Source organism: Mangifera indica, chromosome 18 (genome assembly GCF_011075055.1).
Source record: "Mangifera indica cultivar Alphonso chromosome 18, CATAS_Mindica_2.1, whole genome shotgun sequence".
NCBI classification, from domain to species: Eukaryota; Viridiplantae; Streptophyta; class Magnoliopsida; order Sapindales; family Anacardiaceae; genus Mangifera; species Mangifera indica.
The window spans coordinates 11,884,202-11,896,931 of NC_058154.1; the positions used below are offsets into that span (position 1 = coordinate 11,884,202).

The 12,730-nt window shown below is 34.5% G+C and overlaps 2 protein-coding genes and 1 pseudogene across 2 annotated transcripts; 2 read left to right on the top strand and 1 right to left on the bottom strand.

Moving 5' to 3' along the window:
- The first annotated feature begins 1,786 nt into the window (after positions 1-1,786).
- LOC123202362 (receptor-like protein EIX1) lies at positions 1,787-5,168 on the top strand. Its single transcript, XM_044618252.1, has one exon. The coding sequence runs from the start codon at positions 2,106-2,108 to the stop codon at positions 4,236-4,238; it is 2,133 nt and encodes a 710-aa protein (XP_044474187.1). The 5' UTR covers positions 1,787-2,105; the 3' UTR covers positions 4,239-5,168.
- On the top strand, positions 4,326-5,003 carry LOC123201758 (receptor-like protein EIX2). Its single transcript, XM_044617315.1, has one exon. The coding sequence runs from the start codon at positions 4,326-4,328 to the stop codon at positions 5,001-5,003; it is 678 nt and encodes a 225-aa protein (XP_044473250.1).
- A 726-nt stretch (positions 5,169-5,894) lies between the features above and the next one.
- On the bottom strand, positions 5,895-9,822 carry LOC123201760 (annotated as a pseudogene).
- Between the last annotated feature and the right edge of the window lie 2,908 nt (positions 9,823-12,730).

Here is a 12,730-nt window from a genome sequence, read left to right on the forward strand (position 1 = left end):
CAATATGGATCCTTTTTTATTCAACTTGGAAGTTGGAATCCTTACTTTTTCAGCTCTAATGTTATAAACCATAAATCCCTGGAATTATCTATGGAATCTTGAAAAGGCAGAAGTTAGAAAAATCAAACCCTTTCTATGTTTGTCCTCTTCTAGTTGACTTGAAGTCCACTCTGTTCAGGGGACCTACCAAATTTAACAAGTATTGGAAAATTCTTGTAAATTTAGGTTCTCAATGTAAAAATATAACTCAAGGCCTTGATTGATCGATCGGACTGGTGAAATGACCATGAAATAAATGACATAAATAAAATCATTTATAATTATATGTTAAGTGTATTTATTGAACAACATAAATTTACCAAATCCAATGGTATCTGTGACCAATCACATGCAAAAAGGATACTTTCATCAGATACAATTTGACTAGTTCAATTATGAGTGCATTAGATACAATGAGTGAAATGTATTTTGCCCTTAACCTAGATGGGATTAAACATTAGGTCTTAGTCAAACTGGTTCAATTATTCAGTCTGATCTAAGTTTTAAAACAATCACAAAAGTGTTTCTATGTGCAACGGCAAAAGTCTTATCTTTCTCACAAGTAAAACCATAATTACTTCGTGTACACCATTTTTTTAAGCACCATAAATTTGAAATTACTTTGTATTTAATTTAAAATTATTCAATTATATAATGACTTATCTGTATATCTAAATTGTATATAAAAAATGTGTATGTATAGTTTTATTGATTCTAAAAACTTTGAGAAAACATGTTTAAAGACCTCTCTCTCCCATGCAATAAAACTATACATGATATTTTGTATCTTTTCGTTCTCCAAAATGTTGTCCTCTTATGATTGACTTGGAGTCTACTCTGTTAATGGTTCCAGCTAAAATTACAAGTAGTTGAAGATTCCCGGAAATTATTTGCAATTTTTCCAACCAAGAAAATATTCTATGAAATCTAAAAAAAAGGTTAGAAAATTCAAAGTAAGATTTTGCTTGTCCTCTTTTAGTTGACTTGGAGTCTACTCTGTTAATGGGGGGGCCTACTAAAACTGAAAGTATTTGCATTTCTCCAAATTGTGCAATTAGAGATATTATTGATCATGTGTTAAAGGAAGTATATCAATTGTAATCCAATTAGAGAGTTTTAATAAAATTATGATTTCATTTTGGATTCTATTAATAATTTTCTTAGTACCAATAATATTCTTTGAAATTATAAACTCTTCTTAGTATCAAAATAGAAAAAATACTCTTGAACCCCTCAATTTTAGGAAATGACTTTTCAAACCAACCAATTGTTAAGAGAGTATTTCTAGTAAAACAGCAGGAAATTTCCTTTTCATCATTACATTGAATCATGAGTCAAAGAATTACTTTGATTTTTCAAGTCAGTGCACACACGAGGAAACTTCTTCGATAAAATCAAACAATGCTATAGTTGGTTTTAATGGTGGTATGATGATATCACCATAAAATCAATTGAATAAATAAAATCATTTATAGTTATATATTAAATACATTTACTGAACCACATTAAATATAAATTTATCTGTATTTGTGATCAATCACATGCAAGAAGGGTACTTTCATTAGATACAATGTGACTGGTTCAACCATGAGCCAATCCGATCCATGATTAAAATGTGCTTTGCCCTTAGCCTAGATGGACTAGACATAAGCTTTCAGCAAACCAGTCTGATTTGAAATTACTTTATATTGTTTTAATAACAATCAATGATATATTTTATATCTTTTCGTTCTCCAAAATGTTGTCCTCTTATTATTTACTTGGAGTCTGCTCTGTTCATGCTTCCTGCTAAAATTACAAGTATTTGAAGATTCCCAGAAATTCTTTGCAATTTTTCAAACTGAGAAAGTATTCCATAATATCTTGAAAGAAAATTAAAAAATTTAAAGTTCGATTTTGTTGTCCTCTTTTAATTTCACTTATTCAATATCTTTGAAAATCTTGCTGCATTAGTAAAGAGCAAGAAACCTCATGGAGCTTTCCTAGCAACTGTTTGGATTTGAATGGTTCCCCAGTTATGTTAGCAAAAAGCAGTATAAATATCAAACCACTGATAGTGTTCTGGTATGCTCATTTCTTTAAAACAAATGAAGCAAACCATGAGAATCGCTGTTGCCTTTGTTTTCATCACTATAGCGATCATCAACATTAGCTTCTGTAAAGGAAGCTCTTCTGCTGGTTGCCTCCAAAGCGAGAGACTAGCACTTCTAAGGTTCAAGCAAGATCTCATTGATCCTACCAATCGGCTTGCCTCTTGGACTTCTGGTCATGAAGATTGCTGTACATGGCACGGTATTGACTGTGATAACTTGACAGGCCATGTATTTGAGCTCAACCTTAGGACTTCCCCAGAGAAAGAGTATTCCACTCAAGCTGAATATGATGCTCGTGAGAGGTCAAAGTTGTCTGGTAAGATAAATCCTTCCCTGGTTGATTTGAAGCATTTGAGTTCATTGGACTTAAGCGACAACAATTTTAAAGGAGTAGAGATTCCCAGATTTCTTGGATCTATGCAGAATTTAAGGTACCTCGATCTATCTCTGAATTCATTCCAGGGTATGATTCCTCCCCAACTTGGAAATCTCTCTAATTTACAGTATCTTGGCCTCGGTGGCATTTTAGATGTGAAGAGTTTGTCGTGGTTATCTCGTCTTTCTTTGTTGAAACACCTTGACTTGGTTGGTGTGGATCTTAGCAATTCCTCTGACTGGTTGCAAGTGATACACACTCTCCCTTCCTTAGTAGTGCTAAAATTATCATACTGTATGCTTCATCACTTTCCTCCCCAACCTGTTGCAAATTTTTCATCTCTTGCCTCCCTTGATCTAAGTGGAAATCATTTTGAAGGTCCAATCCCTGATGGACTTCAAAACTTCACTTCCATTAGACATCTTGATTTATCTGAAAACGACTTCAATTCTTCGATGCCCAGTTGGTTGTACAGACTTAGAAATCTTGAGGAACTTTTCCTCTCGTACAATAGCTTGCAAGGCTCGATGGATGGCCTAGGAAACCTGTCATCTATCAAAGTACTTGATCTCTCAGAAAATCATTTTGAAGGAGGAATGCCAGTATCATTTGGAAGACTTTGCAACTTGAGATCTATGTCTCTCGGATGGGTTAGATTGAATCAGGAAATATCTCAAGTGTTGAATATTTTCTCTAAATGTCTTGCAGAAGTTGTAGAGTCATTGGACTTCTCGGGTACTCATCTCTTTGGTCCATTGAACAATCAACTTGGACTGTTTAAAAATTTAAAATCTCTTTCTCTTAATTACAACTCAATTTCAGGTCCTATTCCAAGGTCTTTAGGACAGCTTTCATCCTTAGAAATTCTGCTTCTTGCTTATAACCAATTCAATGGAACTCTTTCTGAAATCCACTTTAACAATCTCACAAGATTGATAGTTTTTTTTGCATCTGGAAATTCACTAATGTCGAAAGTCGGTCCTCAGTGGAGACCTCCGTTTAAGCTTCAGTCCTTAGGATTAGGTTTCTGTCATGTAGGGCCTCATTTCCCATCTTGGCTTCGTGCACAAACGAGTTTGGATTACCTTGATATATCCAACTCAAACATTTTTGACACTATTCCACAATATTTGTTTAAATTTCCATTAACATTTTTAAATCTCTCACACAACCAATTCTATGGGGAGATTCCAAATTTAATCCCGTCAACTCAACTTATGGTACTTGTCTTGAATTCAAATAATTTAACAGGTCCTTTACCTCTAATACCCTTTAAAATGCATTTACTTGATCTTTCCAATAATGCTTTGTCAGGATCAATTTTTCATGTTTTGTGTAAGGAGATGAATAAGTCCAAAAGTTTGATACAAATACTCACCCTTCGTTTTAACTTTCTTTCGGGGGAATTACCTGATTGTTGGATGAATTGGCAACAATTAAAAGTTCTAAATTTAGAGAACAACAGATTTACTGGAACTCTTCCTCCTTCTATTGGGACCTTAATTTATCTTCAGTTATTAAACGTTCGCAAAAACAACCTTTTTGGGGAACTACCAGTGTCACTTCAGAATTGTACAAAAATTGTTAAGCTTGATCTTGGTGAAAATGACTTTGTTGGAAATGTCCCTGCATGGATGGGAGAAAGATTTTCAAGAATAAAGATTTTGATCATTCGATCAAATAAGTTTCATAGTCATTTACCGAGGGAACTTTGCCATCTTAGTTTTTAACAAATCTTAGATTTGGCTGATAATAATTTCTCTGGAAACATTCCAAGGTGTATCAGTAACTTCAGTGCCATGATTAGAGAAAGTGAAATGGCTGAAGATTTATGGTATTCTGCTGATGCAGATTATTCAGATTATATGGAGGATGCATTGCTTGTGAATAAAGGTGTGCTGGCTGAATATAATACAATTCTGAAGTTTGTAAGAATGATAGATCTTTCACAAAATAACTTCTTTGGAGAGATCCCTATAGAAGTGACAGATCTTTTAGAATTGCAGTCATTGAATCTTTCTCACAATTCTTTCACCGGGAGAATTCCAGGAAACATTGGTGCTATGAGTTTTTTAGAGTCCATTGATTTTTCTAGAAATCGACTTTCTGGTGAAATCCCACAAAGCATTTCAAAGTTGACATTTTTAAGTGTCTTGAACTTATCCAACAACAAACTTTCTGGAAAAATTCCTTCAAGCACTCAACTGCAAAGCTTTAGTGCATCTTCTTATACAGGCAATGAACTTTGCGGTCCTCCTCTTTCTAATAATTGCACAGTAAGCGTTCCAACATCCGGCAATCAGAACAGAGGAGAAAAGGAAGGTAATGAAGATGAAGTAGACTGGTTTTATGTAAGCATGGCTCTTGGATTCGTGGTGGGATTCTGGAGTTTTATAGGACCTCTATTCTTCAACAGGAGATGGAGGTGCATATATTTCCAATTCCTTAATCGGCAGCAGGACAAACTGAGCATTGTTGTAAGAAAATGTTACTAGACTGTTTATGTTTCTCTTTTGACCTTTGAATGTTTGGAGCTTATGTACTTTGTTTTTTCTACGAAAGGATGTTACTGGTGGTTATGGTATTTGAGATCAATACATCATATTTGTATTAATTTCCATTTGAGCTCCAAATTTGAAGTAATAAATTCATTTTATCTATAAATTTTATTCCAGCCTTCTTTATTGTAAATTCATCTCATCTATAAAGCTTATCTTTAGTAAGTCAAGCCTGCAACATTTGTTCATAATGGAAGATCAAGACTTCTTTTTATGATAGTTTTAGAAATTTACTTATTATTGCGAATCATTTCAAGTTTCTCTCTTTTACACCTTGCCAGGATGACACAGAATTTGTACTCTGTAAAATCTGTTGACTACAGCAACACAGGTGAATCCTAGGGTCAACTGAAGATAGGAAGTACTTTTGATAAATCAAAGACGGTCATATACATTGAATGAATAATGCCCCAACAAAGAAAATATGCCAACAAAAGGAATTCTGAAACAACCGAACCAGTGCCCTATCCTTTTACCCTGCTCTACCGACCTTTATCTTAATGGCCTCAGTCAACACATACTCAAAGTTGACAGGACTGCAATGTTATAAACCCGAGGATTTGCATCTCAACTGCGGATGAACATGTATAAACACATTTTTTTGCCCACATCAACTGTCTTTATTTTCATTTCCCTTGAAAGATGGCACATAATATTCTCATGGGAAAAATGGCTTAAAAGCTTAACATATATCCATGAACATCATAACTGTGTAGGATGGCAAAAGTGGAAAAGGAGATATATGATACCTTTTTGCACTTTATCTTTTGGGTATCCACGAATGACATTTTGATTCAATACAATTTTATTGAAAGAGGAAACATCATGCTAAGTATCAACTCCAACTGATGAGGTGATTGAAGACACACAGAGGAACCAATACCGTCGTCTGCCATCTCTGTGGCCAATCATAGCAAAACCTTCCTGTATATCAAACAGTAAGGATTTATGAGTCCAATGCATCCAACCATACAAGTGACCAACATAAGCAAAAAAATATATATATATTTAGTAGTACAAAATATGAAGGCCAATGATAGCAAGAACTTACGTCTAACAACCATCAAGTGCATCAATGGCACAACCAGTTGTCCACGAAAGCCGTCTCTCTACCTCATCAACGGTTACAAAACCTTGAGCCTAAATGAGCCAAAAGGGCAATGAACTCGGATATTTTTCAACTGGTAATACATTATTCCACTCAGAAGAGTAAAGAAATACAAATTTTTCATGTTTTTGCAGACATTGCAAAAAGAATTTTGAATATGGAATAGTATAAAGAAAAAGGTTATAACCTGGGCCAACTTCAAAATTTGATTATGGTCTTTGTTCAACTCAGTAGGAACGGAGCGGATAAGCTTTTTCTTTCCAGTGGAAATCACCTCAAAACCACTACCCATTACCTGGATAAATTTAAGCATTGGGTGTTTATTTATCAGTCACCATAATTCCATCAACATGAAATGTACCCAAAATAGGCTTAATTTCATTACCTTCAGCTTACTTATGGCACGCACGCAGTCATCCTCAGATGCAGCTTCACGATCACCTTTTCGCCTCTGCCGGAGGAGATTGCAGAGTTCCTGCATGTTGATTAGACCTCCATTGTGTGGTCTTGTTGCCAAGCAAATCTCAACAATTTGTACCCCCGTCTAGCCAAGCCGCTATATTTCAGTATAAACATTCTATGAAATTGTGAATGTAACTTTGTACAAGTAGGTATAACGAGCACATCATTGATAAAACCTATAGGTGGAGTTATTTAGAAGTCACAGACAAAGATTTACAGCTACGTGCAGAAACTTGTAGCTGCAATGCCAAAAAGTTCAGCTGATTTAATTTTAAAGGTAAGAAGCCAGCTACCACAAAAAACATGATTCTTATGATTGAATTAAACAGATAAGAGGAAACATGGAGACCTGGTTCTAATTTTAGGATATGAAGAACCAAATCAGGCTTCCTATGATTATATCACAGAGAACACAATCTATTCAGGGATGTTCTCCCCAATTCACGCAGCATAACAACCTTTTCCTCGGCAGAAATTTCCATTAAATTATGAGCACATTAGGCAGGAACATCCTACACTCACTCGAACATGAAATTGCAGTTTCCTGTTGGTAAGAAGAGGAACAAAATTATCAATTTACAGATTGCAAATTTCAGTCGTTCCTTCAAAAATAAACTAATAATAAGATCAAGCAATAGCCAATTTACTAAAAGGAGTCTTAGAGAGGTTATAAAAGGAATCTTGGGTATTTACATGCATCCAGAAGTTTTTCAACATTTACATGACATCACACCTTAAAAAACTATTGTCATGACTCATGAGATATGGGCCCATATTAAATATGACACTAACCAAGTTCATAATAGAAATCACCAATCCCTAAAAGCTCTGCGCAGAAACCCTTATTTGACGCCAAGGTATCCACTCCAACTTTTGCACACGTCATGAAACTGTGACCTGAATGTGTGGTTCTTGCGTAGATCATTCTGCATCAACCCATTTCAACTATTAGCTCAAATCATATTTTTCAGGATCTGTTCTACCCTGAATTCATTTACTTTAGTTTTAATTCATTATAGTTAAAGAATACTCTGTTAGTGGGATGCATGTACCCTTGTCAGGACACTGGCTGTTTCTGGGCAATGCCAAAAGTTTAATCATTGAATCATGTGGATGTCAACAGTAGGATCACAAATTCTTCTAAGATAAGATTCTTTCCTCATATTTGAAACTATGAAGATATCCTTGAATATATGGTTAGACAAGAAGAAATATGTGATAAAGATTTTCCCATTATAGGAACAGACATCCTCCTAAACTTGGATCTGGATGGCTCAGCCCAAAACAAGATCTAGCTCTTTTCGGCTGGCCCATAGGTTTCCCTAGGTTTTAACTCAAGGGTCTAACTTCTTTTTAACTCAACCCATCATGCTCAGACAAGTCCTGGATCAAGAGACAAGTCCTGGATAACATCTTTATTAATTATGAGCTTTAACTTATTTTGGGTTCCAATTGTTAAAATGACTTAATCCATTCTAATCCAACAAATCAGATAATTTTTTACTTGTATGTAATTTATTATCAAGTTTATTGACACAATATGTTTTCGTCCTTTGATTTGTATTCATTTACCATTATGTACCTTCTAGCTATGGCTTATGGTTAATTATTTTCCAAGGTATTGTGAAATTTGTCTTCTATTAGTATATATTTGCATCAAGTTTTATTCTGTGGATTAATTATTGATTTCTATAAAAAGAGTAAATTATTTATTTTCTTTGATGTTTACATTCTTATTATTTCCATATATGCTTGTGGGACTTCCATTGCATAAAGGTGTTTACAGGTACATGCTCTGCTACTCTATTGAGAGGTAGGATTTGCTGTGGGTCTTTGTTGCTTGCTCTACCTACTTTATAGCATGAATGTTAGTAAATTCTGCCATTTTGTACTATTTGTTTGATTGTTATGATAATCTGTTTGAATTTCTCATGCTATCAGAGCTTCGTGGGATATGAGAATAGGCATTTTGTTGATTTTATACCCGTTGATTCTCAGTGTCATATATTGTTGATTCACTTGTGCATAAAATTTCAGAGCTTATTGCTCGTTCATCATGTGGTTATTAACTGTGTGTGAAGTATTTTTATAGCTTCTTTTGTGTATGATACACTGCTCAGGGGTACTAACATTTCTAGTTTAGGCTTTCCAACTAAACATGCCCAATTGCGATAAAGACCTTGAAGCCCGCTTTCTGAAGTCTTATTTTAGGATGTTATTTCTAATCAGATGTATTGGATCCAAGTCCACCCATGATTGGTCAACCCGACCCGATTTGATTAACTGCCAAAGGGCAGTCATTGGTGGTTATTGTTAGCAATTGGACTCTTATATAAAGTCCTAACTGCCTCCCAAAAATGAAGAACGCCATTTTTACAAAGAAGAATTCTCCACCCAATACAAAAAACCATAGATCCAGTCTCCCAAGATGAAAAGCAATACGTGAGCAAATGGTGTCGTGGAAATAGATTAACGTCAACACCTCGTGCCGTATTCAAAGAAACTTCATCGAAAATTGAAACGGGTATGCAAATTCGTATTTACAGATTTCACAGATTTTGATCTTGACATGTTTAATTATTTCCAACATTGATATCAGAGCCTAGGTTACGTATTTGTTATGTTTTTTTGTGATTCGTATTGCATATATTGTGAAAATTAAAATCTGCATGTTGAATTTCGTTTTCAAAATTCGTTTTTGGACACGAATTTAATTCGGCTAAAATTGCATGAAATTAGTGTTGGGAAACATGTTGGATGAATGATTGGAATGGTATTGCATGTTTTAAATTGAAAATTGACTCGAATTAACACCAGAATCGATGAAAATTGACCCAAATCCGAGACCCAAGGCGTCTTTTGATTTGTCACTGTTTCGATCGATTCCAATGCCATCGACACCAAAAATTGGAACGATAGGCCTTAGCGTCAACTGGGCTACAAAAGCCCTATAGTATCGTTGCTGGAAAGTCATCGGAAAGTAGTCAATTAGATGGACAGGAAAACTAGGGTTTATGTGCAATTTCGGATCAAAATCGAGTTGGAAAAACCCGATTACCCGACCAGATTGGTCAACAGGGTTGGTCAAACCTGATAGTCAATTGGGTCACCCAAACCGATCAATGATCCATCAGGGTCAGTTGACCGATCAATGGTCAAAACGTTGACCATACCGTTGACCGACATGTGTGAGCGCGTGAAGCGTGTGAATTGAGTTGTCTGGCACGTGACAGCCTTATTTCAGAGCGTGAGGCATGTTTGACTCATTCCTGGCATGTGAAGGCGCCTGCAGACATATATACTATGCATAAAGGCACGTGCGACATTGATTTGGTGCGTGAAGGATTGTATGAGATTATTATGGCACGTGGTAGCGCGTGAACACCCATTTCCAATGCGTCTTGGTACGTGAATTCTGTTTTCAAATCCTTGGAAGTTGTGTAGTGCTCAAATCTGTATATGAGATATGTTCCATGGGTCTTACGGTGTATAATGACATGTAATATCTTATTCTGACTCCCGAAAACACATATTGGTGTTTTGAAATACATGTTTCTACTTCATGCAAGTTTGTTAACTAAGGACCATCGCATTGCATGTTGAAACTATTAATATTCTATTGAATTCTCTTAATTGGAAAAGAGAGAATATCCATGCACGAATATGAGCCCCGTAATCAATGATTTTATTCGGGATAAGAATTTAAAACTTTTTTGGGACTGAATGGATTCATTACAGCTTGTTATAGAGCGACGCTTTGTAATGTACGAGAGAATATCCATTAGTTTATCGTTATTCCCAAAACTATCGTGATGCGAGGTATTTGACCTAACGCAAATGTAATAGAGACTTTATCATGGATAAAGTGACTCAAAGATCAATACGGGTTGATAAAATGGTCCTAGTCAAAATAGATGATGCATTCATTGTATCATATATATTAGTTAAATGTGAGAATTCTGAGATTGATATAATTTAATGAAATTCTTATCCAAAATTAATATTGACGAAATTAGATTAAAGTTTAAAATGTCAAGTATTTGTGTCATGGAAGATAATTGAGAATATAGTGAACTTTCGATTTTATGCCTTATGTGAGATATTTTAAAATTTTAATGCGTAATTATGATAATTGATGTGTATTTGATTGCATTAATAGCGTTGTGTCTGATAGATATGTCTCTGTAATCTAGTTAACCATAACATCTTAGAAAATGATGGCTGATTTGAATAAGAATGATACTGAATAGAGAGAATTAAATCATGTGGCATTTGAAATGCATAATATCTTAGATGAGCAAAAAGCTTTGGAGGCAATAGATCAGGTTAAGATAGAGTTGTGGCTGACTAGGGAATAGAAACGCAAATGAGTGCCTTACACAAATGTGATGTGGACGCGTATCACGTATATAAGAAGCAAGATCTATTTCGTGTGATATCTTGATCAGTTTCATAAATAATAATCTGGTATATGAGTACTAGTAATGTTCAACTGCATATACCATAAGTATGGTTTTAGTTAAAAAGTTTGGAGGAACTACAGTCCCTAAATAAAGACAATTGATTATTGAATTTGATTGAATGTCAAATCTGATTATGAAACTAAAGTCAGCTACACGTAACCTGATATATGAACAGTAGATTCATTTAGAAAAACTATTTCTTTTCAATAGGGGGAGCGTATAAAGGTATATATGACCCACAATGAGGAAAGAAGAACTTTTATTAATTATTCTAGCCATATAAAACTAGAGGACAAGCACCCTTGGGGCAGCTAAATTTAATACTCATGCATACGTTGCAGAATCAACTTTTAAAAGTGAGTGGCTCAAGTCCTAATATAGGAAGGAGATCGTTTAATGCTTAAAGAATAAGAACAAGGAATTGAAATGAGAAGAGTGGCAAAAGTACTAGAAGAAGAGACAGAAACAAAATGAGTAGTTGTAATAGAAGCAACAAGAATTATATCGCTTGTGAATGAACAGAGCTGAAAATGATAGTCTTGTTCAACATAAAATGATGAAATTTTGTTCTCTAGTGTTATGATATTAACTGAGTATTATCCTACGTGGATTATGACTCAGAAGCCACTGACCAAGTAGTTCATGAGGAAGGAGATCGTTTAATGCTCAAAGAATAAAAACAAGGAATTGAAATGAGAAGAGTGGCAAAAGTACTAGAAGAAGAGACAGAAACAAGATGAGTAGTTGTAATAGAAGCAACAAGAATTATATCGCCTGTGAATGAATAGAGCTGAAAATGATAGTTTTGTTCAACATAAAGTGATGAAACTTTGTTCTGTAGTACTATGATATTAACTGAGTATTATCTTACACGAATTATGGACTTAGGAGCCACTGACCAAGTAGTTCATGATAGAAGATTTTTAGTAGATTTTTATCGAATTCTAAATAAAGTGAATTGGATATATATAGGCAACAACACAAAGGTTGTAGTGAGAGGAATAGACACGAGTAAATAAGTTTTATAGATGATTGAATCCTATACCTACACGAAATTCAATATGCTCTAAATATTCAACAAATCTTGATCAAAGTACTTATTCTTCTTAAACTAGGATATAATTTGAATTTCTTTGGGTGTTTTATTGAAATGTGATAGAATTGATTTCTACAAGATTTGGTTTGTTGGTTGAATGGTTATATGGTGTTTGTCACCTTACATTTTTGATAATGTTAAGTTTTTTATTATTTGCTTCTCCTATGTGTATAGATATGAATGCAAAAATATGACATGTTACATTAGGGCATATTGGCCAAGATGGGTTGAATAAATTAGCCTATGAAAGTTTATTAAGAACTTTCACATAAATAGAATTGTTCGTATGTACGCATTGCCTAGTTGGATAAACTTCTAGAAAGTAAGTGATAATCATCAAAGGATGGTTGTCCATATCTTTGACTTGCAAGATGTGGGAAAACATATTACATATTGTGAATTTAAATCTAGAGGAATTGTTTAACGAAACTTTTGACTCTGTCATAAGAACATAATATTCAAAAGGTTTTGGAACAATCCAATATGATATATTATGAACCCGTTGATATTCTTGTGTCAAATGACGAATTATTGA

Bases quoted from the DNA above. Each gene is read 5' to 3' on its own strand.
- LOC123202362 (XM_044618252.1), top strand. From the start codon at position 2,106: ATGCTCATTTCTTTAAAACAAATGAAGCAAACCATGAGAATCGCTGTT.
- LOC123201758 (XM_044617315.1), top strand. From the start codon at position 4,326: ATGGCTGAAGATTTATGGTATTCTGCTGATGCAGATTATTCAGATTAT.